Source organism: Equus caballus, chromosome 13 (assembly GCF_041296265.1).
Source record: "Equus caballus isolate H_3958 breed thoroughbred chromosome 13, TB-T2T, whole genome shotgun sequence".
Lineage (NCBI taxonomy): Eukaryota > Metazoa > Chordata > Mammalia > Perissodactyla > Equidae > Equus > Equus caballus.
The window spans coordinates 28,120,423-28,145,214 of NC_091696.1; the positions used below are offsets into that span (position 1 = coordinate 28,120,423).

At 42.1% G+C, this 24,792-nt stretch overlaps 2 protein-coding genes across 13 annotated transcripts in view; one reads left to right on the forward strand and one right to left on the reverse strand.

Annotated features, from left to right (window-relative positions):
- Positions 1-788, reverse strand: part of LOC100062082 (S-adenosyl-L-methionine-dependent tRNA 4-demethylwyosine synthase TYW1) — a 214,316-nt gene extending 213,528 nt beyond the window's left edge. For 6 of the 12 annotated variants that reach the window (XR_011424631.1, XM_070231776.1, XM_070231775.1 and 3 more), the window contains exon 1: positions 462-788. Coding sequence is in view for 10 of the 12 variants with exons in the window: in XM_070231776.1 (XP_070087877.1) it covers positions 462-465 (4 nt within the window). In the remaining 2 variants the exon portion in view is untranslated. The remainder of the gene's footprint in view (positions 1-461) is intronic. The other 6 variants (XR_011424630.1, XM_070231774.1, XM_023655523.2 and 3 more) reach the window with 2 other exon arrangements.
- On the forward strand, positions 617-7,207 carry SBDS (SBDS ribosome maturation factor). The gene is made up of 5 exons (XM_001499997.7): positions 617-1,675; positions 2,327-2,456; positions 2,961-3,161; positions 4,425-4,589; positions 5,545-7,207. The coding sequence occupies exons 1-5, from the start codon at positions 1,548-1,550 to the stop codon at positions 5,671-5,673; spliced, it is 753 nt and encodes a 250-aa protein (XP_001500047.1). The 5' UTR covers positions 617-1,547; the 3' UTR covers positions 5,674-7,207.
- The last annotated feature ends 17,585 nt before the right edge of the window (positions 7,208-24,792 follow it).

The window sequence follows — 24,792 nt, forward strand, 5'->3', positions numbered from 1 at the left end:
AATTTTATTTTTAAAGACTTATGGCTACTTGTAAAGTGTTCTCAAATAATTGACCTCATGCCCCATTTTTTGGAAGGACATGTGGATGGACCTGGCCTCAAATGTTGAACCTGTGCCCAATTTCAAAAGGCGAAGCGTAAAACTGGGGACTTAAAGGTGCCGCTCCACCCTAGAAAGGACCCAAAGTCCCCAACACGCGTGGATAAGGGGGGGAGGGGCAGTTGTCTCTGCCTTTTGAGGTTAGAAGCATAGTTCTACACTCACCCCCTAGCCTCAAAAGGCAAAAGCCAATCAAAAGCAGAGATCAGTCCTCCCCTGCCCCCAGCTGCACCAGTCGAGTGCTAACAAGTGCAACCACCTCTGAAGGAAGGGCCCGAGGGTACCACTGAGCCCGGAGAGGTTCTCAGAAAAACGGTTTTCTCCCCTCCCGCCCCACGAACCTTGCCCGCCGGGGCCCTTACCCATTCTCCTCAGAGCCCGGGCCCGGAGCCCGACAGGAGACTAGGACCGCAGGCCTGAAAAACCTGGCGGCCAGCGCAGGTTTACCGCCTCGCGGATTTACCCGTAAACCCACGCAAAGCGGAGCAGGAGGCAGCCATGCCACTCGCAGGCCCGTCCCGATTGGCTCAGAGGAGGAAGGAGGCGGGCCCAGAGGGAAGCACCGCCAGAGCTCCGGGCGAGGACGCCTGAGCGCTCCTGGTCGCGCTCGGATTGGCTCAGAGGAGGAAGGGTCGGGGCCGTCAGGACAGGCATGGTAGCGGGGTAAAAAGGGAAAAGAGGCGGGCTGTAAAAGAAACTAAGGGCGTCATCAACCACGTGCAACCTGTCAGCCCTTTTGGATGTCTGTTGAAACACACCGATTGTAAAAAGGCATTATGTAGGGGAAATTTGATTATGGACTGGCTATTAGATGATATTAAGGGATTATGGTTCATCATGTTGGGTGTATCTGTTAGGAGTACAGACTGGAGTATTTCAAGCTAAAACCTTATGATTTGCTTTAAAATAACAAAAAAATGAGGGAGAATGAAACAAGAATGGCGGAATGTTAATTATTGAGTTGGGGTGGTAGGTACATGAGCGTTCGCTACACTTTTTTTTCTACGTCTTGTGTTAAAAATTTTCCAGAATAAAAGTGGGTGTAGCCCTTAACGCCTCGGAACTATGGGGCGCCGGCGCTGTGTTTCCACCGGGTCAGCAAACACCAACTCAGTCAATCACAGCTCTCTAGCTCATTGGCCAAAGTAAATTACGTCAGGAAGAGCGCCTCCGTTCTCGGCGCGGAACGATGTCGTAAAAACCACAATGCGCAGGCGTTGTTGCTCACTTTTCTTCGCCCGGTTTTCGCAGTACCTGACGCCTGCGCAATAACTTAATTGAGTGTTGTGGCGGCCGGCCCCGGACCGAGTTAGTCGCAGGACCGGGCGTTCTGCAGACGTTGCCGAGCCGCGCGCCGCCGGGTCGTTACAGCGAAGCGCAGGCGGCCCCCAGGCCGGGGGCGCGGGTCTACCTTGGTTCGCCCGACCCAAGATCTGTGAGCAGCCACGATGTCGATCTTCACCCCCACCAACCAGATCCGCCTAACCAATGTGGCCGTGGTGCGGATGAAGCGCGCCGGGAAGCGCTTCGAAATCGCCTGCTACAAAAACAAGGTCGTCGGCTGGCGGAGCGGCGTGTGAGTGACCCTCCTGGCCCTGGCCGGAGCTGGTAGCCTCCGAGGTGGCCTACCTCGGGTCGTCGAATCAGTGGGTCTGGCTGAGGTCTTGTATGGGAAGGAAATGGAAAATTTATTCTTGCTATGTGCGTGAGGTGTCACTGTCCTTCCCGAGCTTAGCGCCTAAACCAAACGTTCATCTTTCGTTTAGTTGGTTTGGGATTTGGTTTTGCTTTGTTGGTATCATAAAAGTTACAGCCCAGAAACCCCCATATTCAGTCGTTTTGACAGAATACTGATAAAGGCAAAGGGCCTAGTCTTCCAAATACTTCCATAGAGTACGTTGGATGTCACAAATCTTAGCACAGTTAGTTTCCGCAAAGTGCGTAGTGTCTTCACTGCTGCCCTCTAGAGATCAGTATTCCGTGGCAGCAGCCCGACCACACCCCCGCCCCGCGTTTCATGCATACTCCCACGAGGTTTTTCTCAAGTGAGGAAATACGAATACAAATTTGGTTCTGAGTTTTGAAAATGTTCCCTCAGCACTGAGGGTCATTTAGAAGTATTTGTTGTTTCTTACTATTTACTGTGTTGCCATCCAGTATTTAAATATGAATGAATTTCCAACTTTCAAGTGTATTCACTTAGGATCGTTTTTCCTGCCCTCCCAAGGGAAAAAGACCTTGATGAAGTTCTACAGACCCACTCAGTGTTTGTAAATGTTTCTAAAGGCCAAGTTGCAAAGAAAGAAGATCTCATCAGTGCATTTGGAACAGACGACCAGACTGAAATCTGTAAGCAGGTGGGTTGCAACAGCCACAGGATAATTGACCCTAATATCCATTTGTAGTGTAAGTATTTATATGTATGTCAAACTTTAAAACATTACTTTTTGGAGTGAACCGTTACCACCCAATAATTTGACGTGCGTATCACTTTTTAATAATTCAGGATGTGCATATTTTTTTCCAGAGACTTCAGAACTTAAATTTTCTGCTAAATTGCCTTATTTTGTCCATTTATATATCTTTAATGTAATATACCTGAAAATAGAATTCCTTTCTAAGTATTTCATCATTTACACCCTTTGCTAAGATTGCTTTTTCCCCCTCCCTAAATGAGCGAAATCTTGGAGCACAAGATAATCCAGTGCATTCTTTAGACAAAGCTCAAATCATTACCTGCATATCAGTAGCTGGAGAGGATGGAATTTAATTTTCTTCTCAGTTATTAATTCTTGTGGTTCGTTAACAAATAATGTGTAATAAAAACATTGCTGTCTTAAATTTGTTGGGTTTTTTTTTAGATTTTGACTAAAGGAGAGGTTCAAGTATCAGATAAAGAACGACACACACAGCTGGAGCAGATGTTTAGGGACATTGCAACTATTGTAGCTGACAAATGTGTAAACCCTGAAACAAAGAGACCATACACAGTTATCCTTATTGAGAGAGCTATGAAGGACATCCACTATTCAGTCAAAACCAACAAGAGTACAAAACAGCAGGTGAGTGGTCCTTAATGTCATCAGAAAGTATCCATGAAAATCAGTTTTCTCTGAAGAAAGCATTAAAGTAGTCGGTCTGTAATAATGAAATGATACTGCTTGGAAGCAAATGGGTAGGAAGTTTTGGAGAGAAGGGAGGGAGAGGATGGGGGTTGTAGAAAGGAGTAATGGGATTTTTTTAACTAAACACAAATATGCTAGGACTTTCATCTTCCTATCTAAATCAAACCTTTAAAGATAAAACTTGGATTTTTAATTTTAATTCCAATTTTCAGATTTTTTTATTTATACATAATTCACATACCATAAAAGTCACCCTTTTAAAGTGTACAGTTGGGTAGCATATTGAAAGGTTTTGCAACCTTCCCTGCTGCCTAATTTGAGAACATTTTCATCAATGCAAAAAGAAACGCTGTACCCATTAGCAATCACTGCTCATTCTCCCTTCTGACAAGTCCTTGGCAACCACAAATTTGCTTTCTGTTTCTATGCACATGTCTATTCTGGACATTTATATAAACGGAATGACACAATATGTGGCCCTTTCAAGGATCCATGTTGTGGCTTGTGTTTGTACTTCATGACTTTTAGGACTGAGTGATATCCCATTGTACATATGTTTCCATTTCTTTATACCCAGGAATGGAATTGCTAGGTCATATAGTAACTGTATTTAACCTTTTGAGGAACTGCCAAACCATTTTCCAGAACAACTGCACCGTTTGACATTCCCACAGTCAGTGTACGAGGATTCAGTGTTTCCACCTCCTCGACGATATTTATTGTCCACCTTTTTGATTATAGCCATCCTGGGGGTATCATTCTGGTTTTGATTTGCATTTCCCTAAAGACTAGTGATTTGAACATATTTTCATGTGCTTATTGACCTTTTGTCTTTGGAGAAATCACTTTTCAGATCCTTTGACTATTTTTTAATTGACTATTTTTCTCTTCATTATTGAGTTGTAAGAGTTCTTTAGATATTCTGGGTACTACTGCCTTATCAAATGTGTGATTTGCCAATATTTTCTCCTATTTTAGGAGTTGTCTTTTCACTTTCATGATAGTTTTTTGAAGCACAAAAATTTATAATTGAAGTCCAGTTTATCTATTTTTCTGTGGTGGTTTGTGTTCTTTGTGTCATATCTAAGAAACCATTGCCTAATCCAGCTAGATGGAAACTGCTTTGTTTTGAATATTTTAGGAGATAAGTCAGCAGAAGAAGCAAAGACATCCTAAATGTTTGCAATTTTGTTTTGATAGGCTTTGGAAGTGATAAAGCAATTAAAGGAGAAAATGAAGATAGAACGTGCTCACATGAGACTTCGGTTCATTCTTCCAGTGAATGAAGGGAAAAAACTGAAAGAAAAGCTCAAGCCACTGATCAAGGTTATAGAAAGTGAAGACTACAGTCAACAGTTAGAAATTGTAAGGTTTAATATTTTTATTTCTTTGCTTCCTTGTTACCGAAATAGTTTATTCTCTAGTCATAAATGTGTAATAAACATTTAGAGGATATGAACAGTAAAACGTATCCAGAAACACCTCACCTGGAATTAGGTAAAAATGTTAAGTCTGAGTAGTAGAACTAAATTGTAGTCAGGCACACTTAGAATTTTTGTTTCTTTGTTTTTTATTTAAATTATTCATGATGAAATTATGTTGGTTGTGCTTGTTTTAGATGAGAGAATATATTTTACAGTGAGTCCTCTATTATGGGGAAATTAGAAATGGGACTAAAAGTTTGTCAGTCTCGTTTACCACAGAACATTTTAAAGAAGCAGCAAAAGTATTGTGTCTTTGGCTCCTCACCCCACAGCTTCAGACATAGTATAAATTCAGCTGTCTGCAAATTCCCGTCTTGTCTTTGAGGCTTCATAGCTTCTTAAATAAATGAGCTCTGGAGGATTGTTGAACATTCCACTCTAGATGTGAAACAACACATCTTGACAGTTTTTGAAGTTCTAAAATTGTTTCAAAACTTTACCCATAGTTTCTAGATAGGCCTTCAAATTTTTTTCTTTCAAATGTGGATAAAAAGAGGTGATTTCATTGAACTATAAGTTTTAATGCTAAATTTTAGTATGAAAAAGACCATAGTTTTGTAGTTCAGCCACTTCATTTTACAGCTGAGGAATCTGAATAAGTCCTCAAATAGGGAGGTTAATTCCTGTAACAGGAGCCTTCATGCATAATTAAGAACAGAGGCTGGACTAGGACCTAGTCTCCTGCCTGTGCGTGGTCTTCTCTCTTGCACTGCAGAACTGTGGTAGTAGAGATATCTAGAAAGTGCCGTGTGTTTGTCTTAGAGGAAGTTAAAGCTGTGTTCATGCTGTTGTATTGCTCATCTTCATGTGGTAAAGAGCTGTGTTAAATGTTTCAGGTGTGTCTCATTGACCCGGGCTGCTTCAGAGAAATTGATGAGCTAATAAAAAAGGAAACAAAAGGCAAAGGGTCTTTGGAAGTACTCAATTTGAAAGATGTGGAAGAAGGAGATGAGAAATTTGAATGATATTCATCAGTCTCTTCAGCTATAAAACACTAAAGCATTTTCATTTCCCAGTTTTGTTTACTCTCTGGTCTGCCAAATACTTGCTCAAACTTTGATGTTTTCCATCTTTGTGTTAAACATATGCACAAAAAGACTTTCCTAAATAAGTGTTATAATGTGGGATTAATTTAGTTTTAATTATAAAGTGGGGTTTTAGGCAAAAATGAAAAATCCAAGATACAAAGTCCAGAGTAGCATTTTGTTGCTGTCTCAGGCCTTTGTAGCTTTCCACCATAAAAGTTATTAGATGCAACTCTTGTGGATAAAAACTTAAATTTTGTACAATAAGATATTCATGTCTGCATGACAATATGGGAGTATTTGGTGAAAAAGAAAGCATATAACAGCTTATTTCTACTTAATGAAATGTGTGTTTAGGGGTACTTATCATGGCCTAACATAAAGCTTGGATGATGACTTCCTGATTTTCTGAAAAACAGATGATGGCTGTGCAGGACTTAAATAATATCCATTGAACGTGCTGCCATAACCTAGATGATTATTGGTAAAAATAGTCACTTACTTCTAATTCTTAAAGTTTATAGTATATATTAATATAGCTGAAATTATATGTAACCAATAAAACCACTCTTTATTTTTATTAAACTATGGCTTGTGTTTCTAGACAGCTTCCTAACTCCCTTTCTTGTCTCTGCCTCTTGTCTGGTAGGGTTGGAGACTTCTTACCAGGATTAAATAAGTCATTATGAGGAGAACCTAGAACAGGGCCTGTTCTGATAAACACCTGATAAATCTTCGTGATTTGGGATGTAATCGAACTTAATTATTTTAGTATGTAAATACTTACTTGGACAACATGTGAGTTTTTTAAAATCTTAACCTCAAAAGAGATATTCTAGAATATAAATTAGGGTTTCACTCAAAGTAAACATACAGATGTATTTTGTGGACAGAAGTTTTTAATTGAAAAAAGAGTTCTTAACTTGAACAGGTCCTGACTGGTTTTAAGCACGCAGAATTCACTGCTAATACAAGTTCTCAGAAAGCTCCCATTTTAAAATAACTTCAATTATGAAGTCAAAATTTTTTCTTGTAGTGTTAGAAGAAATATCCTTGTCTGATAACCTGGGAACACACACTTTGTGTTAACACTGAAATTGAACTACTGTTTTGATATAGTCCTTAAGATCACTCCCTTATTGATTCCGTTTTACTTTATGCAAGTTTGTTGTTTTATAAAGATGATCCAAACTTGAAGTCTCAGGAAATAATTTTAACCAATGTAGTTTATTTCCAGCTTAAACTTTATTTCCATCTTAAACAGTTAAAACAATGTTTCAAGTTGAAAGTCCTAATTACTAAAGATGTTCAAAAGGTGCATCTTGAATAGGAAAAGATAAACACTACGACTTTGCTTTACGTTTTCTCATTCTCATTATTCATCTCTTCTAAAAAGCTGCAACTTCAAGAAATGTCAAATGTCAATCACATGTGAGTAAACATCTGAACCTATAAAAAATAAAAAAATTTTACCCTATATTAATCTCATTACTCAAAAGTAGTTAATTTTGGTGTGCGATCATCTTCCCAGTACCCCTACTAGATGGATTATTTTTTTCAAGTAATTTTATTGGGATTATAATGGTTTGTAACGTGTAATTTCAGGTGTACACTGTTGTCAATTCCTGAATACTGGGTTGGATTGTTTTAAGGATTGATGTGTTCATTTTGCTTATTCAATGCAAGCTGTATTGTGTACTTTGGGTCAGAGTGACGTTTCAGAATTAACCCTTTTCTGTGAGCACAGCTCTTTCCTGTGAAGCTTCTCTTGTACCCATGCACAGTGATTTGCTCCAGCCTATGGAAGCCCGTCCACTTTGAAGTTTTCTCATAGGCCTCGATTTCACCCTACCTTGTATTATAGGGAGCTGCCTTCATACCTGTCTGGCGTGCTAGATTGTGAGCTCCTCCAGGCAGGAGATTAGCCATTTGTGTGCATCCCACCATGGTTTGGACCTAGTAGATTTGGAATAAATGTCTGTGGAGTAATAAACGTGCTATCTCAAATGAGGGCCCATGCCATCAGAAGTGAGGATGGGTGATGACAAATTTGACTAGCTAATGACTTTTTCATATCCATCATTAAAGCTGGAATAGAGGTTTTGTCACCTAAGCCAGAGATTCCCACCCTTCATGCTGAACACATGCTGGTGTAGCCACTTGGTGGTTTCTGGTCTGCTCAGATCCCTCAGCCCTCAGAGCATTTGTCTTTGCCTGCAAGCAGTCTCTCATGTTTGCCCCAGGGTGTCAGACACATGTCATATTCCATGGGCTGTGATGGGAGGAAATTGGGTAGCACTCATTGCTATAAGCAATAACCACACACACGATTTTAACCTGCATGCTACTATCGAGCCTACGTCATGAAGTTCCTATGATTTTGGTAGCAGTGACATTCCTTATTACCTTTATAGTTTTTTGTGTGCCTGCTCTTAGATTACTGAAATTCAAGGTATTGATTATTTGAAAATATTTTTCTGCTGCTGTAAGATGGAGGTGGTTGTGGATACATAGTTTGCCACTAACATCATTTAATGGCTGAGATGATGAAGGCCATTGATTTTCATCACGTATATATCCATGTTGGTACTTAGAACATAAGGGTCTAAATGTAATTTTACAGCATCAATTCTGAGGTTAAGGATAATCCTGACCCGAATCTTTATCAGCTTGACTATTCCAGCTTCTACCCAGGAACAGTTTCGCAAAACTGAGCACACTTGGTTGAATTGCCCAGGGCTCCTTCCAAACACCCCCAGAAGCGTCATCCATTTCACCAATTCCTAGTTGAGTTTCTACAGATTTTCAGTTGGCAGAGAATGGAGGTAAATTGAAGACAGCAGAGTCATTTTTACTGCAGAAAGGAGTAGATGTGTCTCCTACACTCAATACCATTCACATCTCAGGAGATTTTTCTATTTGGCAAGCCACTTGACTCCCAGAAGACTCATGAGTGGCACTTTTCCTGTGGTGGACAAGCATAGCTGACATGCTTTACAAGGGAAAAGAGCCACAGGCTTATTTCTTACTATCAGGCAGAGAGAATAGATCAAGACTAGGAATCTTGCATGTAATTAAGGTAAAATAGTTTGTGAATTGAAAATTAAAACTTGGCAGACCATAGAAAGGTTTTGGACATACATTGGCGTGACAAGAGGCAATAGTAAAGAAAGCATTTGTTAATGAAATTTGTGTAAAGAGAGAATTGCGTGAAGCTTGATTGATAACTGCCTGATTTTCTCAGAGACATATGGTGATTGTTCAGGAGTTCAGCTGTTTTACTGAATATGCTACCATAATTAAGGTTTCATAATAGTATGTAATATTATTTAAAAAAGGACTTATCACGGCAATTTTGATTTTGCTTTGAAGTTAAAAACAGTATGGACATTACAACTATGTAAATAAAATTATTATGTTGCCAAATCAAGCAAGAGCAGCTAGATGGATCTTTTCCAGATATGGAGGGTATAACTTTAAATATCCATGAAACTCACTTTGGGGGCCCCTCTCAGAGACACAGACATCTTCCAGAGAGTGGGAACTGGTTAGAAAGAGGACATTATGATTTTCATCAGGAAAGCTGAGTGAGCCTCTGGTATTAAGTGACCATGGAAGAAAAGACAAACTGCTGGAGATTATGAACCCTCAACCCAAAGTCACAAGGGCGGTCAATCATGATCGTTTGATGTACCACAAAGCCGCTCCTCACAGGAGCAACATAGTGTGTTCCTGTGTCAGAGGGCCAGAGATTTATTTACAATAGTTCATCCCCCAAGCACCCTGGGGAAGCCCACTAGTTCTTAATAAAATGTTTATCCCCAAACTCCAAAATCCTTCTCAACAGTAGTCCCAAAGTTTATGTTTATGAAAGCAATAGCATAAAAGGTTTTCTTTGTTTTTTGTGGGGAAGATTGGCCCTGAGCTAACATCTATTGCCAATCTTCCTCTTTTTGCTTGAGGAATATTGTTGCTGAGCTAACATCTGTGCCCGTCTTCATCTATTTTGTGTGGGATGCTACCACAGCATGGCTTGACAAGCAGTGCTAGGTCTGAGCCTGGGGATCAGAACCTGTGAACCCTGGGCCGCCAAAGCAGAGCATGCACACTTAACCACTACAGCGCTGGGTCAGGCCTGCATAAAAGTTTTTAATAAAATGTTTAGCATAAGAATTTTTTATAAAATGTTTAGAAATTTTTAATAAAATCATTGCTCTCCCAACTGCCTGCTAGAGCAACTCCAAAATTACTACAAAATCACTTTGGCTGACGTTAAGAGTCTGGAAGAAAGCCTGGATAAAGACTGCCCAGGGCCAACCCAGTGGCGCAGTGATTGTTTGCACGTTCCACTTCAGTGGCCCAGGGTTCACCGATTTGGATCCCGGGTGTTGACCTACGCACTGCTTGTCAAGCCACACTGTGGCAGGCATCCCACATTTAAAGTAGAGGAAGATGGGCATGGATGTTAGCTCAGGGCCAGTCTTCCTCAGCAAAAAAACAGAAGGATGATTGGTGACAGGTGTTAGCTGAGGGCTAATCTTCCTCAAAAAAAAAGACTGCCCAGACAATTTTGAAAAAGATTAATCAAGAGGAAATTGTCTTGGTGCCAGCCCGGTGGCACAGCAGTTAAGTGTGCACGTTCCACTTTGGCGGCCTGGGGTTCGCTGGTTTGAATCCCACGTGCGGACGTGGCACCGCTTGGCAAGCCATGCTGTGGTAGGTGTCCCACATATAAAGTAGAGGAAGATGGGCAAGGATGTTAGCTCAGAGCCAGCCTTCCTCAGCAAAAAGAGGAGGATTGGCAGCAGTTAGCTCAGGGCTGATCTTCCTCAAAAAAAAAAAAAAAAGAGGAAATTGTCTTACCAAATAATAAAACTTTCTGTAAAGCCACTATGACACTATGATCAAGGCAATATAGAATTGGCACAGAATAGACAAATCAATCAATGTAACAGAACAGAGCCCGGAGATGTGCGCCCAAGACCCAAAATAGATGAAAACGTAATATGTGATAAATGCAGCTCTGGTAGGCAGAATAATGCCTCCACCCACCCACTCACTCAAAAGATGGCCATGCTCTACTCTCTGGAACCCCTGAATATATTTTCATACCTAGCAAAAGAAATGTTGCAGATGGACTTAAAGTTACCTTAAAATTGGGAGATTATCCTGGATTATCCAGGTGGTTGCAGTGTGATCACATGAGCCTTTAAAAATGGACCCACAAAGCAGAACAACTGGTCCAGAAAGATGAAACAGTAGAAGGGGCAGGAGAGATTTGAAGCATGAGAGGTACTTGACCCGCCGTTGCTGGCAGTGAAGATGGAGGAGTGGACCCTGAGCCAGAGAGCACAGGCAGCCTCCGGAAGCTGTGAACGACCCACCGCTGACAGCCAAGGAAATGCAGACCTGAAAGGAGCTAAATTCTTTACCAACAACCTGAAAGAGTAAGGAAACGTTCTCTCCTGGAGCCCCCAGGACAGAATGTAGCCCTGCCCACCATTTGGTTTTAGCCCAGGGAGATGCACTAAACGGTGAGGTAACAAGTTTGTGCATTGGAAACTGCTAAGCTTGTGGTAATGTGTTGTGCCAGAAATAGAAACTAAAGATTATGGATATTTCAATATGATGAGCAAAAAATGGTTGATTTGCTAAACGACATCGGGGTGATTGGCTGTGTATCTAACGCAGGCTCCTACGTCATAACAGGGAGAAAATTAACTTTACATGAATTAAAGAACGAAGTGTAACATTAAACTGTGCGAGTGTTAGAAAATATAGGAAAATAGTTAACCTAACAGGAAAAGAGGCTTTCTTAAGGAAAATAGAAACCTAGAAATTATAAAGGAAGTTACTAAGAGATTTAACTACATAAAAAGGTGAGATTTCTGAATGACAAAAGACACTTCAAGAAAGTTTAAAGAAAATATGGCTGGAAGAAAATACGTGCAGCATGTAAGATAGGCAGGATATGAACAAGGTGAGACAAACCAATAAAAAGGTCTTCTGCTCACCCCCAAGCTCTGGAACAAGGCATACATGAATTTTAAAATCTGCAAAATGAGAGTCAGCTTCTCTCAGAAAAATGCAAAATAATGAGAAATCATTTTCTGTCCATCATATTGAAGAAAAGGTAAAAAAAATAATTCTGACATTGGCAAGGATGTGGCAGTATAGACCCTTTCATGCATTTACTGAAGTATAGGTTGTGACAACCTTTTAAGAAAGCAATCTGGTGGTATTTTAAAAATTTTAAATATGTATACCTTTTGATATAGAAATCTTACGTTTAGGTATCTATCCTCCAGAAATAAAATTACCTAAATTCTAAGGATATACATACAATGATGTTTTCTGCTTGTAATAGTGAGAACTGAAAATAACCATCCATAGCAAATAGTTAAATAAGTTGAGATACCTCCTTATTGTAAAATAATAAGTAGTTTTTATAAATAAGACATATTTACCTGTGTCCCGTGTAATATTCCATAATATCCATGATAATAAACAGTGGAGGCAGGTGGGAGGCGGTGGGAGAGGGAAGCAAATCATGGAGTAATGTATTATGCTATGATCCTATTTTTGTACCTTTTTCAGAGAAAAACCCCTAAATATGTATGTATAGATTGATGTCTATTTGAAAGAGCATGGGGGAATCTGTGGAAAGACACATCTGACTCTTACACAGGTGTATCACAGGCAGTGTGATTACTTTTGAAATTAAAAAGTAACAGATTTTCAAAAGTGTAAGAAATAAAAATCAGAGCAGAAGTAAATGAAATAGTGACTAAAAAAAATCAATGAAACCAAGAGCTGGTTTTTTGAAAAGATAAACAAAATTGACAAACCTTTAGCTAGCCTTGCCAAGAAAAAAAGAGAGAAGGCTCAAATAAATAAAAATCAGAAATGAAAGAGGAGAAATTACAACAGACACCTCAGAAATACAAAAGAAAATACTAATTTTTAAACTGTCGTGTCTTGAATACTACTGGACTCAAATTTTAAGGAAATTAAATCATGAAAACGTTCAATTTATAAAAATAAATTGGAGGGGGACAACTCTTCATGGAATAAAATGATTCACCACAAAAAGAATTTTCTTTAATAAACTTTTTGGTAAATTTAAATTAACATTCAATCTTTATTCTCATCAAGGTTCATTTTCAAGGATGTCTTCTGCTCTGCCCTTTGGAAATTGTGGGAGACTTCCCTAGTTCTGGGAACTTGAGGTCTTAAACTCTGTCACTCACGTAATGAGGACCTTACCAGGCAACCCTGACCCTAAGAGCTATGAATGAGTTGTTCCACGTTGTGGTCTTCCACCTTCCTCAGGCACTAAGGAAGCATTTGATTTAGTAGCTACTTAGGACAGCGGGCAGGGAAGCATGAGGAGGATTTAAAACAAACAAAAGCAGAGACAGGAACGGGTGGAGGCTCCCGATGAAGAGAGAAGATAGGAGGGTTTCAAGCATAGCGGTTACTTCTTGCCTTAGTTCATCTCCCTGGGGCAGACAAAATATGTTGGCCCCAACTTTTGTCCATGTACTTCTCCTCCTAGGCTGGGTCCTGGGGCCCAGGGACTTGGTGCTAGTGAAACAACTGTCCCATTTTTTTGTCCTTGAGTCTCATGGCATGGATCTCAGATTTAAGCTCTTTTAATCAGTCTTCAAATGTTTTGCCTGTTTCCAAATAATCCCTAGTGTGTAGTAAACCACAGATGGGCAAATGAGCAGGGCATCATATGCAAACATTTTGGGAGCAACCCATTTTACATCATTTTCCATTTTCCATCATGACCCAGCATATGTGTACATATATCCTTAAGATGCAGGTTTTTCCCATAAAAAAATACCCTTGCTGCATACAATGTGCCTATTGTCTATTTTATTAGTTTTCTTTTTTCTTTTTTTATTGTTTTTTCATGCAGGCCATGACCCGCAGTTTGAAAACACTGCTCTGTGTGACATCATCCCAGATAATGAGCAAAAGCTTTTGGGAAGGATTATGGTTTTTCCATTGTCCTTTGGCTTTAGAAGTGATACTTTAACAAAGTATCTTCCCCTCCGTTCCTCTCTCCTCCTCTGACATTGACACAGAGGGAGTCCCACACCTGTGCACTCACTCTAGCTGAGCACCTGCACTCAAAGCCAGGCATTTTTACACCAGACCTACCCAACGGGCAAGCCATGTGATTAGTGTTCCTAACCCTTCCTGCCCTGAGACCCAAGACTTCAGAGGTCAACTCCTAACAGGTCCGTTGCATGACAAATGGCTTTTGCAAAACTCTGCCTCTGTCTTTAGATCTCCAAGGAGAGTCTCTTTAGGCCCATATCTCCCAAATCCAACCTCGTACATGCTCTATCTGATGCTCAGATGCCTCACCTTTAAAATGGAGAAAAATACCTCATCTATCTCACAGGGTGAGGTTTCAATGACATCACTGCCTAACAGGACTTCAAAATTAGACTCACAGTATCTCCAAATTGCTCATTCTACAGAGAAATGCCAGCCATCCACGCAGGACCCATCCACACAGAACATGCTGACTTATGAATAAAAGCCAAAGGGACTTGCAGAACTTTGAGGTGTGTCCCTTGGAACTTTAAGGACACAGACACTGATGCTTGCCTCTTGTCTCAAAAAGCCAAAAGGCGAAAAGCTGAGAGCAGAGCAGAGAGGGAGAAATTTAGTTGAGCAAGGTGCTCTCCCACTCAGAGTGGGGCAAGGGTGGGTGTTCCCTTGGGCCAGAGTGGACACCAAGGAAGCTCAAAAGGATGTTGACCCAAACCATCTGCAAAGACCCCACCCAAGAGCTAGGTACCACCAACTGCCAGAAGCAAAGCTGAGAAGGAAGCTGGACCCTGCCAGCTGAGGGGGACTTGCATAAGGGCACTATGCATTAGGAACCCCACAGGGTGGTGAGCAGAAGACCCACAAAAGCACCCGACAGTACAGTGAGCCAACACTCAGGATCTGCCACCAGCAGGAGATACTGAGGTCTTGTAACAACTGTGCAGTCAAGTAAACCCTCTTCACTCCCTGTACGATTCTTGCTCCGTTCCTTCCCTTCAGCAGAGCAAGTGGGAGAGGAGGCAGGCTGAGGAGAAACTGGACGCTGTTGCCTTTGCCACCAAGACCAGCTTCTGGGTCCAGATCCGGCAGGGAGCCAGGGGGAAGGGGAGGACCTTTACTGTGCTCACTTCCTTGTTTGTGAAACGGGTGGGGATCAATATCAGCAACCTCAAAGAGATGAGGGTGAAATGAGGTCATATATGTGATGTGCTTAAAGCAGTGCAGGGAGTGAGCCCAGGGCCCAGGGCAGAATACCAAACCCACAGGCCAGTAACTCCATGTGGCTCTTCTTTCAGCTTCTCTGGCTTTTTGTAGGTCTTGTCTCAGAAGATGAGCTTCTTTGGTTCTGTTCAAAGACAACATGCCTGAAATGAAGCGGAAACACAGCCCAGCAGTTCTTGTTCAGAGGGGGCCTCATCCCAGGCTCACTAGTCTGGTGCCCACTGAACAGGGCAGGCCCCTGGTCCTGGCCCAGAGACTCCATGCAGCCAGAGCATGGGCACATGTGCACTGCAGACAATGTGGAGCCAGCTGACAGGAGCCACCCCTGGTTTGGCCTTGCCTTCTCTCTAACTCCTCCCACTGCCCACTTTCCCACTGATGCAACCTGACAGGTCTTCAAGCCTCTTGGACTCAGATAACTTCCCACTCCCATCCTTTGGAGTCTGGTGTAATTCGCTTCAAGATTCAAATCCACATCAACATGGCTAGTAACCAAAGGAGTCCAAAAGTGTGGCCTGGATTTTTCAATCCAGCTGGTTGGAGGGTAATGCCAAGACAAGGTCTCCACCCCTCACCAACCACATCTCAGATAAATGTCTAAGAAAAAGGTACGTTAGGACTCAGGAACATCCCAACCCCACAAGACTATGACAGCAACAACAGCAACAGCAGTCCCCAGGCAAAGAGAAAGAGCCCTGAAAATCAAATACCATTTCATTCCATTGCAAGTTTGTCACACAAAATCAAAAATGGCGAAGGCTCAGGGAGTGTTCTGATCAAAGGAGTTGGTAGAGACAGGAAAACTGGATGCAATGTGTGGTGGCGGACTGGATCCCAGAAGAGAAAAGCTGTAAACAACGTTATGGGGCCATCTCACAGAATTTTAATATGGGCTATAGAGTAGATAACAGTTTTGTATCAATGTTCAATTTCCTCAGTTTAAGTGTTGTGCTGTGGTTATGTAAGACAATGCCCTTATTCGTAGGAAATACTCACAGAAATCCTTGGAGCAAAGGGGGATGATGCCAATTACTGAAATGGTTCAGAAAAATTATGCACTATGCACACACACACACATACACTCAGATAAAGAAAGTGGGCCAAAGATATACAGTTCTTTGTGCTATTCTGGCAATTTTTCTGTAAATTTGAAAGTACATCAAGATAGAAAATCACAGTACAGTGTGTCAGTGTCTAGATAAATTTTCTAAGGCCAAGGAAGTAGGAACCCTGCCTCACAGATGTCACCGGCACTCCCAGGTGAGATGGGCTACAGAAGATTCCAACCTCACGGGGCTTCTTGAGCCTCCACCTGCTGCAGCTCCTGCCACAGGTGACAACCAGGGCAGAAGCTGACAGGCCTTTTCCCTCACCTGTGATCAGACCCTTGACCAGGTTCGTCAGTGCGCTCTCAGCCCCCCGCAGTTTCTTCTCAACCAGCCCCATCCCTCCTTGGTTTTCAGAGTGGTAAGCTCCAGGAGCCATCACTTCTGCTCAGTCTCAGCCATGCTCTCAGCCTCAGCCACATTCTGCCAGCAGCTCCACTGCCTCCTGGGAGTCCAGCTGAGGCAATAGACCTGGTGCATGTCCGGAGCAACCCCCAGTAGCAGCATCACCTGGAAATTTATTAGGTATGCACATTCTCAGGCCCCAACCCAGATCACCTGAATCAGAAATTCTAGAGTTAGGGCCAGGAATCTGCCTTTTAACCTGCCCTCTGGGGGATTCTGATGCACACTCAAGTTTAAGAGCCACTGCTCTGCTAAATGGAGGCTGTGTTAAAGGCAAAAAATTAGGGCTCATTTTCTGTCCAGTTTCCTTAAATATTAAGAGAAGGAAGGCCTAGAAACAATCAAACTTCTCTAGAGCATTCACTGTGAATAGCGATTGAGTAAGGTGGGGAGAGGAGGAAAGGTATGTAGGGTGAGGAGCACTCATATCTTCCTCCTCTGCTTCCACAGAGGGAGGGAACTTTCATGCTCTTTCCAGAGAAAAGTGTTGCGGGAACATTTCCAGCCTTTCTCACTCCTCCCCAGAGGGATGAGGGAATATGTAGCTGGTGAGTTGAGGAGGAGGGTTGGCCCCTTTCTGGGCACCCTCTCCTTCAGATCTGCCTGCCCAGTGACAGGTGCGCCCCTCATGGGTCATACATGTGGCAAGCTTAGCTGATCCAAGGCTGACCAAGTCTGGAGAGCCTGTAATGCGGGAAGAGTTGAAGAGCCTGGCTAAGCTGGGTCCTCGACTACGACCTCTCTCAGGTACGAATCTGATTTTTGATCTCCAGGTCTATCTGTTATTTAGTTCTAAACTTGAGAGGCAAAAGAGGAAAGATTTTATTGGACACATAAGACCCAACCAGGAGGTGAAGAGGATGACTGAGAAGTGGTTTTGGCTAGTCCTCTTTGGAGGAGACAGAAGAAGCAGAGGGCTTTGAGTCTGCAATCCTGCCTCAGAACAAGGGAGAAAAGAGTGAGATGCCAGCATTTAGGGGGACGCTAAGGACACCAGGCCACATGTCCGGCCATAATCTTCCATGGTCTTTTTCCTATGTGTGGTAAAGTACAAATAACATAAATTTTACCATTTTAGCCATTTTAAAGTGTACAACTTAGTGACATTAAGTACATTAAATACTATGTTATACAACTATCACCATATCTAGTTCCAGAAATTTTCATCATCCCAAGAGGAAACCCTGTACCCATTAACAGTCATCCTCTCCCCCCACTTCCAGCTCCTGGAAACCACTAATGTACTGTCTCTATGCATTTGCCTGTTGTAGATATTTCATATAAGGGAATCATGTAATATGTGGCCTTTCATATCTGACTTCTTTTGCATAGCATAATGTTTTCAGTGTTCATCCACATTGTAGCAGATATCAGTAGTTCATTCCTTTTTGTGGCTGCATATTCCATTCTATGGATAGACCACATTTTGTTTGTCCATTCATCAGTTGATGGACATTTGGGTTGTTTCCTCCTTTTGGCTATTCTGAATAGTACTGCCACAAACATTCATATACAAGTTTTTGTTTGACCATCTATTTTCAGTTCTTTTAGGTGTATACCTAGGGGTGGAATTACTGGGTGTTATGAACTGAATTGTGTCCCCCAAAAAATGCGTGATTGAAGTCCTAACCCCTAGTCCCTCAGCATGTGACTGTATTTGGAGATAGGGTCTTTAAAGAAGTAATTAGGTTAAAATAAGTTCATTAGAGTGGGCCCTAATCCAATAGGACTGTCCTTATAAAAAGAGGAAATTTGGACACAGACAGGTATAGAAGGAAGACCATGAGGACACAGGGAGAAGGTGGCTATCTACAAGCCAAGGAGAGAGGCCTCAGAAGAAACCAACCCTGCCAACACCGCGATCTTGGACTTCTCGGCTCCAGACTATGAGAAAATACATTTCTGTTGTTTAAGCAACTCGGTCTCTGGTACTTTGTTATGGCAGCCTGAGCAAACTAATACACTGGGTCCTGTGATAATTCTATATTTAATTCATTGAGGAACTGCCAGACCATTTTCTTCAATGGGTTTTTGATGGGTGAAACACAGAGTATTTCAGGGGAAGTTGGAGAAATGTCCCTGATGGGACTGGGGACTTCCCCTTTGGCCAAAAGCAAGAGGTTACCTCTAAGGCTCTCAATCAGCAGTATCGCAGGTACTTTGCATCTCAGAGGAGGAGTGACATTGGGAGGGAGGAGCTGTCACTCATGGAAGCCTTCTTGGTCTGCTGGGTTTCAGCTTCCACCTAGAAGAGCTGTCTGTCCAACTGGTCTCAGGCTCTCTCCACATCTTCCCCAAGCTGCTTCTGGACCTCTGACGTTCCAGCTACCAAGTCAATGAGAGCGAGGGCATTGCAGAATTGGTACCCCTTCATACCACAGATCAGTAGCCCAGGTGGAACCGAGTCAAGCTCAGTCAGACTGCACTTCCACAACGTGTGCTGCATTGCCTTCTGTGACAGAAAGGCACTTGCAGATGGGCCTCATGTCTTGAATTTGAGTGACGGCCAAGTTCTGTGCTATTGTAGAAACAGAGGGTAGGTAAGTTTCCCGCCTCTTTTAGATAGACGTTGATGGACTGTGGCCAGAGGTGAGCCATAGCTTGAACCTCAGACTTCTAGCCGATAAAATGTGCCCACCCTATAGAGTGGACGTGAGGATCAGACACAAACAAGGATATGGACGTGTCCAAGAGGCAGGTCTCTCTCTGTTCTGGTAATCACCACAATGCCTCTGCTAACTGAGGCTCCAGAGAGGACAGGGCTTAGCGTGGTAAGCACTTGATAAGTCAATGGATGACTCAGTCAATGTCACTTGGACCATGCATCCATCTCCTGTTTCCTCATAGGTTATGACAATCTAACTCCCTATTGGGTTGGGTTTTGAAACTGTCAGAAACACTTTGATTTGATCTAAACTTGTAACTATCTGCAAAAGAGAAGCTGTTAATTATAACAGTACTCTTGGAACTAAAAGCTACTCTGGGGTTTTTATAGATTTTTGCAGATGAAAAACCCAGAAAGGCAGGGCAAAAAGTTTTCATTTAGAATGTCCATTTAATATCAATGAATAGGGAACCATTATCATTTACTGCCCTAGTCAACTACTGTGTCTTTCTACAATTATCTAAAACACTTTTTGAAAACTTTGACTTTCATAAGACTTTATTTAAATGTTTAAAATTCTATAAAGCTCTGTGCTAAAACAATTTGACAGTAAGAGCCTTTATCTCTTTACATTAGATGGAAGGAAACACAACAGAGGAAACCACGGAACATAATTAAGTTTGGTCTTACTTGGGACCCTCTCTTGAAATTAAATTATCGGCTAGCCCAAGCTCTTGGTAGAGTTTAGAAGCTTGTAGATTTCATTTTCTTAGCACAAACTAAGTCATTTTACAGCACAGCATCTGAATGAACAAGCACATTGGGGTCAAAATGACATGATTCAGAATTTCCTTTTCTTTAAAGATGATTCCCTTCTTAAAGGGAGACCCATATTTCTGATCTGCTGTTTTCCTTTTTAAAACACAGGGCTTCCATCATTTTGTTTCTACATAGTCATACTGTGTTACTTTTGGCCAAAAATTATTACCAGGCCATTAGAAGAAAGGAAGTATCTTCAAGGTAAACTGCTGTGTTAGAGTAGGTTTCCGAGTGGGAAGACATTTAACATTTCAGAAGACATTTCAGTTTTTAAAATTGGCCCTTCTCCTTCAGGAATAGCAAGCAAAGGGTGAAGAGACACAGTCTAGTGCAAAACATAGATTTTCTAAAGAGAATTAACTCACTTCTTTCTGAACCTTCATTTTCTTGGCCTGTGTTTTTATTTGCTGCATCTCAATGGAGTCTGCGTTCCTCTTCCTCATAAAGAAATTGTGATTTCCAATAGACACTTGCAGCACCTGTGACGTGCAGAACGTGCAGCTATTCACCTCTTATCCAACTCTCTGCCTTAGGACATCGATGACCTGGAACAAATAAACAGCCAGTTATTTACCAGCAAAATGGGTTTATCCAGGAATAGCAAAGGATTATAATTTGGGACATTCGGTCTGTGATGAACTATAGTCAAGTCAGAGAAACAAAGGAAAGGACCATTCTCTTATGAAGTTAGAAGGGTTTGTTATAAACCAAGAGTCCACTGGAGGAAACTGGGAGTTCCCATTATAGTGGCTTCATTGGCTGGGTTATGGCGGTCTCTCATTGGCTGAGCTGTTGCTGGGCAAGGAGGAATTTCTTCTTTCTGCTGGGGTAATAAAGTAGTATCACTTCCTGTCAGAGGTATAAAATATGTCTCTTCCTATTGGAGTCTGTGGTGTAAGTTGAGTGGCGTGTGCATTTGAGTTCTCTCTTCTGGCCATCAGACTCCATTTTAAATGAGGTTTCTATTTATTAAATTTCCACAACATCTAGCACCCCACGTTTGCTTCCTGCCCCTCTCTCAAAAGCCACAATGCGGGGGCAGAGGGGCAGGCAGGGCCAACAGGTAATTTGCCATGTCTGTTGACTTCACACCATAATACCCCAAAGGGTTCATGAGTCTCTTACAGTCTTGAATGTGTTTACAGGAAAACACTTCCCTTTTCAAACGACCAAAGAACATCAAATGACATTTCTCTCTCTCTCTTAGACTCCTTTATTATTTTACGAATTCATTGCAGCAGTTCCATTTTCTGATTACAGCTCTCAAGAATTCAGTCCATTTCCAAGGTTTGCAAATCATAGTAAGTGTACCCAAGCTCTTCAGAGAGACTGTGCTGAGCAATTTCTTTACCAAATTGTGCCCAGACAAAGAATGAATACAGCCGAATTTTCCCTGCACGTTTTGTTAATTCAGTGTCTTCTATTAGTACATAACACATGGCAATTGTGTGTCACGAGTAGTTTTCGGATATCATTTTATTTACCCTGTCTACAAAGTAGTCCTGGTTTTGTACATCCTTCTCAGGCGGAGAACGTGAACTTAATGGCTTGGGGGTACAATTGCATTTCAAGGCCCAGAATTTAGGTATAAATGTTTCCCTTAGGGTATTACAATTTTATTTTTAGAACACTAACTCAGTAAGTGATGTGGCAGACATGGGCTGACCAGTTCATTCACCTTCATTTGTGAAGAGAAGAATTTAAAAACTTCAGTTTCGGGGTGAGCCCCGTGGCACAGCGGTTGAGTTCGCACATTCCGCTTTGGTGGCCTGAGGTTCGCTGGTTGGGATCCCGGATGTGGACCTACACACCGCTTGTCAAGCCATGTTGTGGCAGGCGTCCCACATATAAAAATGTAGAGGAAGATGGGCATGGATGTCAGCTCAGGGCCAGTCTTCCTCAGCAAAAAAAAGAGGAGGATTTGCAGCAGATGTTAGCTCAGGGCTAATCTTCCTCAAAAAAATTTTTTTTAATAAATAAATAAAACAAAAACTTCAGCTTTTTTGTAAAGTGGTGTAATAGTCACCTGAAAATGAAAAGAAGGAGTAGGGGAATTAAATGAGATTTTAAAAGTTACTAAAAGAAGCCCAAACCTTTTGACAAATGAGGTTTTGAAAGCGAGAAAGGGAGAGAAAAGTTTCATTCCTGTTTGCTGCAAAGGAGCACCCCATCAGGCTGCCACATGTGGTTGCACAGGCTGAGCACTGCACAATTCCCTGGGTGGGGTCACATCATCTACTCTTGCAGTGCAACGGCCCTGGCTACCGAGATCACTCTTTATGGCAATAAAAAGCATCTTCTTACACTTAACTTTTTATTAAGCATTAAAGTATTTTGTATCTGAAGGTAAGAAGAGCTAAATAAATCCCACTTTATGCAGGCAAAAAGCTTTTTATTACAGTTTTTTTTAATCCTAAAAAGTTTGTTTGACAGAAGGACTCCAATCTAAATAACTAAACAGACATGAAGAAATAAAGAAAAAAATACCCTTTCAGCATTAGGAATTTTATTTGTACGATAGTGTTTGTTGATCACCCACCAGGTGCAGGGCATTATGCTATGGGCTTTGTTCATGACTCTGGCTTTTCCAGATCAGCAGTTCTACAAGTGTGATCCCCAGGACAGCAGCATTACAGTCTGCTGGAAACTTGTTAATAATGCACATTCTTGAGCCTCACTCCGGACCGAATGAATCAGAGACTCGGGGGTGGGGCCCAGCAATCTGTGTTTCAAGAAACTCTCCAGGTGATTCTGATGCACACTGAAGTCTGAGGACCGTTATTCGAGTTCATAAATCAATATTTTAAGCTAAGAGCAGGCATTTAGATAGTTCAAATGTACATGAAGCACATGAAGCAGTCTTTCAGCCAGCAAGCTTTCTGCAACAAATTTTCTAGAAACATGACGACCCTTTGGGAGGCCAAAAAGGAATAAAAAGAAAATATCAAGCAGACCTGTTTTAAAGTACTGTGGGAGTAGGAAAAGCCCAGAATCTGTTCAAAGCAGATTTGGATAAACAGGAATTTAAATCTTACTAGCTGTGTGAACTTGGTGCGCAGCAGGCACGTTTTCAGGGTGTCTGCGCATCTTGTGGTCTTTCCATTGCTTGTGCAGAATCTGTGTCTCAGGCTTTCTACACGTCGAGACACTTTTGCAACCGTGTTTGTGCGCCTGACTCCAGGACCTACTAGGAAGATACGGTTGTCTCTCTAAGGAGTTTAGAATCAGAACTGAGCAACAATCACGGGTTTTTGCAGGTGGCTGGACTTGTAATATACAACTTCAGGAGCTGTGGGGCAGCCATGGTTCTCTACAGAGATGAAGATGCCAAGAAAAAGAACCTGTTTTGCTGGCAGAGAGAAAGATGAATCAGGGGCATGTTTCCTAGGTTCCCAGTTCTTTCTTGATCCAGGCTCAATACCTTCCTGAGTCTAGTGTCAAGTCTGCTCTTGGGTTGATAAGACATCCTTGGATCCTTAAAATGATCCTCCTTGGTCCTCTCTTTTTTTCTTTACAAAGTAGAGTTCAGGGCCGGCCGGTGGCATAGCGATTAAGTTCATGCGCTTCAGTTTGGCGCCCGGGATTCGCCGGTTCGGTTCCCAGGCATGGACCTACACACCGCTTACCAAACCATGTTGTGGCAGGCGTCCCACATGTATGAGGCCAATCTGCCTCAGCAAAAAGAGGATGATTGGTGGCAGATGTTAGCTCAGGGCTGATGTTCCTCAAAAAAATAAAAAAATAAAAAAAGTAGAGCTCAAGTTGATTTTGTGACTCACAACCAGCAAGTCTTTGCTAAGACATTTGAGCAACTTATCTAATCTCCTGAAACCTCAATGTCTATTTGTGAAAGGAGGTGTGTAATATCTACCTCATACCTTATCTTGGTTGATGACAATCTAAATGAGATAATGTACATGAAATACTTAAAACAATGTCTAGCACACAGTGGGCTCAGTAAAGTTGCCCCTCCAAGTCTTAAGAGTGAGCTCTGTACTTCCCTCTCTGCTCTCAGGCAGAAGGAACAGGGTGTCTCCTATGACTATTACCCAGTCTCTGCTCGCTGACCTGAAGCCTGGGCATCCACAGATAACTTGTTCTGATGGCAAGGAAATGATGACAAGGTGCCTTTCTGTGATTTCAATATCTGAAGCTGATGTGCTTTCAGAAAGCTTCTTTCCTTTCCTAAGATCAGTCTTCCTGGGTATCCTAGAACAACCCCTTAAAATGACAAAGACAGAGCTTTTTCTTCCTTGATTTGAAACAAATCAATGGATAACACCAGATGCTGAGGATACAGCGGCAAGAAAGACACACCTCATGCCCTCAAGGACCCCACAGATGATAAGGGGATATGTCTAAAAACACATCATTACATGGCAGTGAAAGAGACACAGATTTTACTGCGTGATGCTCAAGTCCGTTCTACCCACGCTCATTCCACGGCCTCTACCGCCAGACTGCTCCTAACTGAGTCCAAACATCCAAACTCTGAGCAGCTTCAAAGAAAAATAAACTTCCCAAAAGGAACTGTTGTAAAATTTCAAGTTGACTAAAATGTACATTTATTACTGACAAAAGCTTCTGGGGTTTTTTTGTTGAGAAACCCTGGCTCAGACTCTCACTCTCCATCAAACAGCGGGCCCAGCTGGACTAGCGGCAAATGCCCATCCCAATGAGAGCTGTCTCCACTACCAGAAGAGTAGCAACGAGTGCTGTCGTCCCAGAACATCAGCCCCGCCTTCCCGCCACCTCACCGCAAGGGAGGTGGGCGTGCGGGGTGGAGAGGGTCCCAGGGTCAGAGGTCAGGTTCCTGCACTGCCTCTGCCA

Excerpts from the sequence above, each read along its gene's own strand:
- SBDS (XM_001499997.7), top strand. The coding sequence starts at position 1,548 with ATGTCGATCTTCACCCCCACCAACCAGATCCGCCTAACCAATGTGGCC. Across the intron at positions 2,457-2,960 it reads AGACTGAAATCTGTAAGCAG|ATTTTGACTAAAGGAGAGGT; the intron begins GTGGGTTGCAAC and ends GTTTTTTTTTAG. Across the intron at positions 3,162-4,424 it reads ACAAGAGTACAAAACAGCAG|GCTTTGGAAGTGATAAAGCA; the intron begins GTGAGTGGTCCT and ends TTGTTTTGATAG.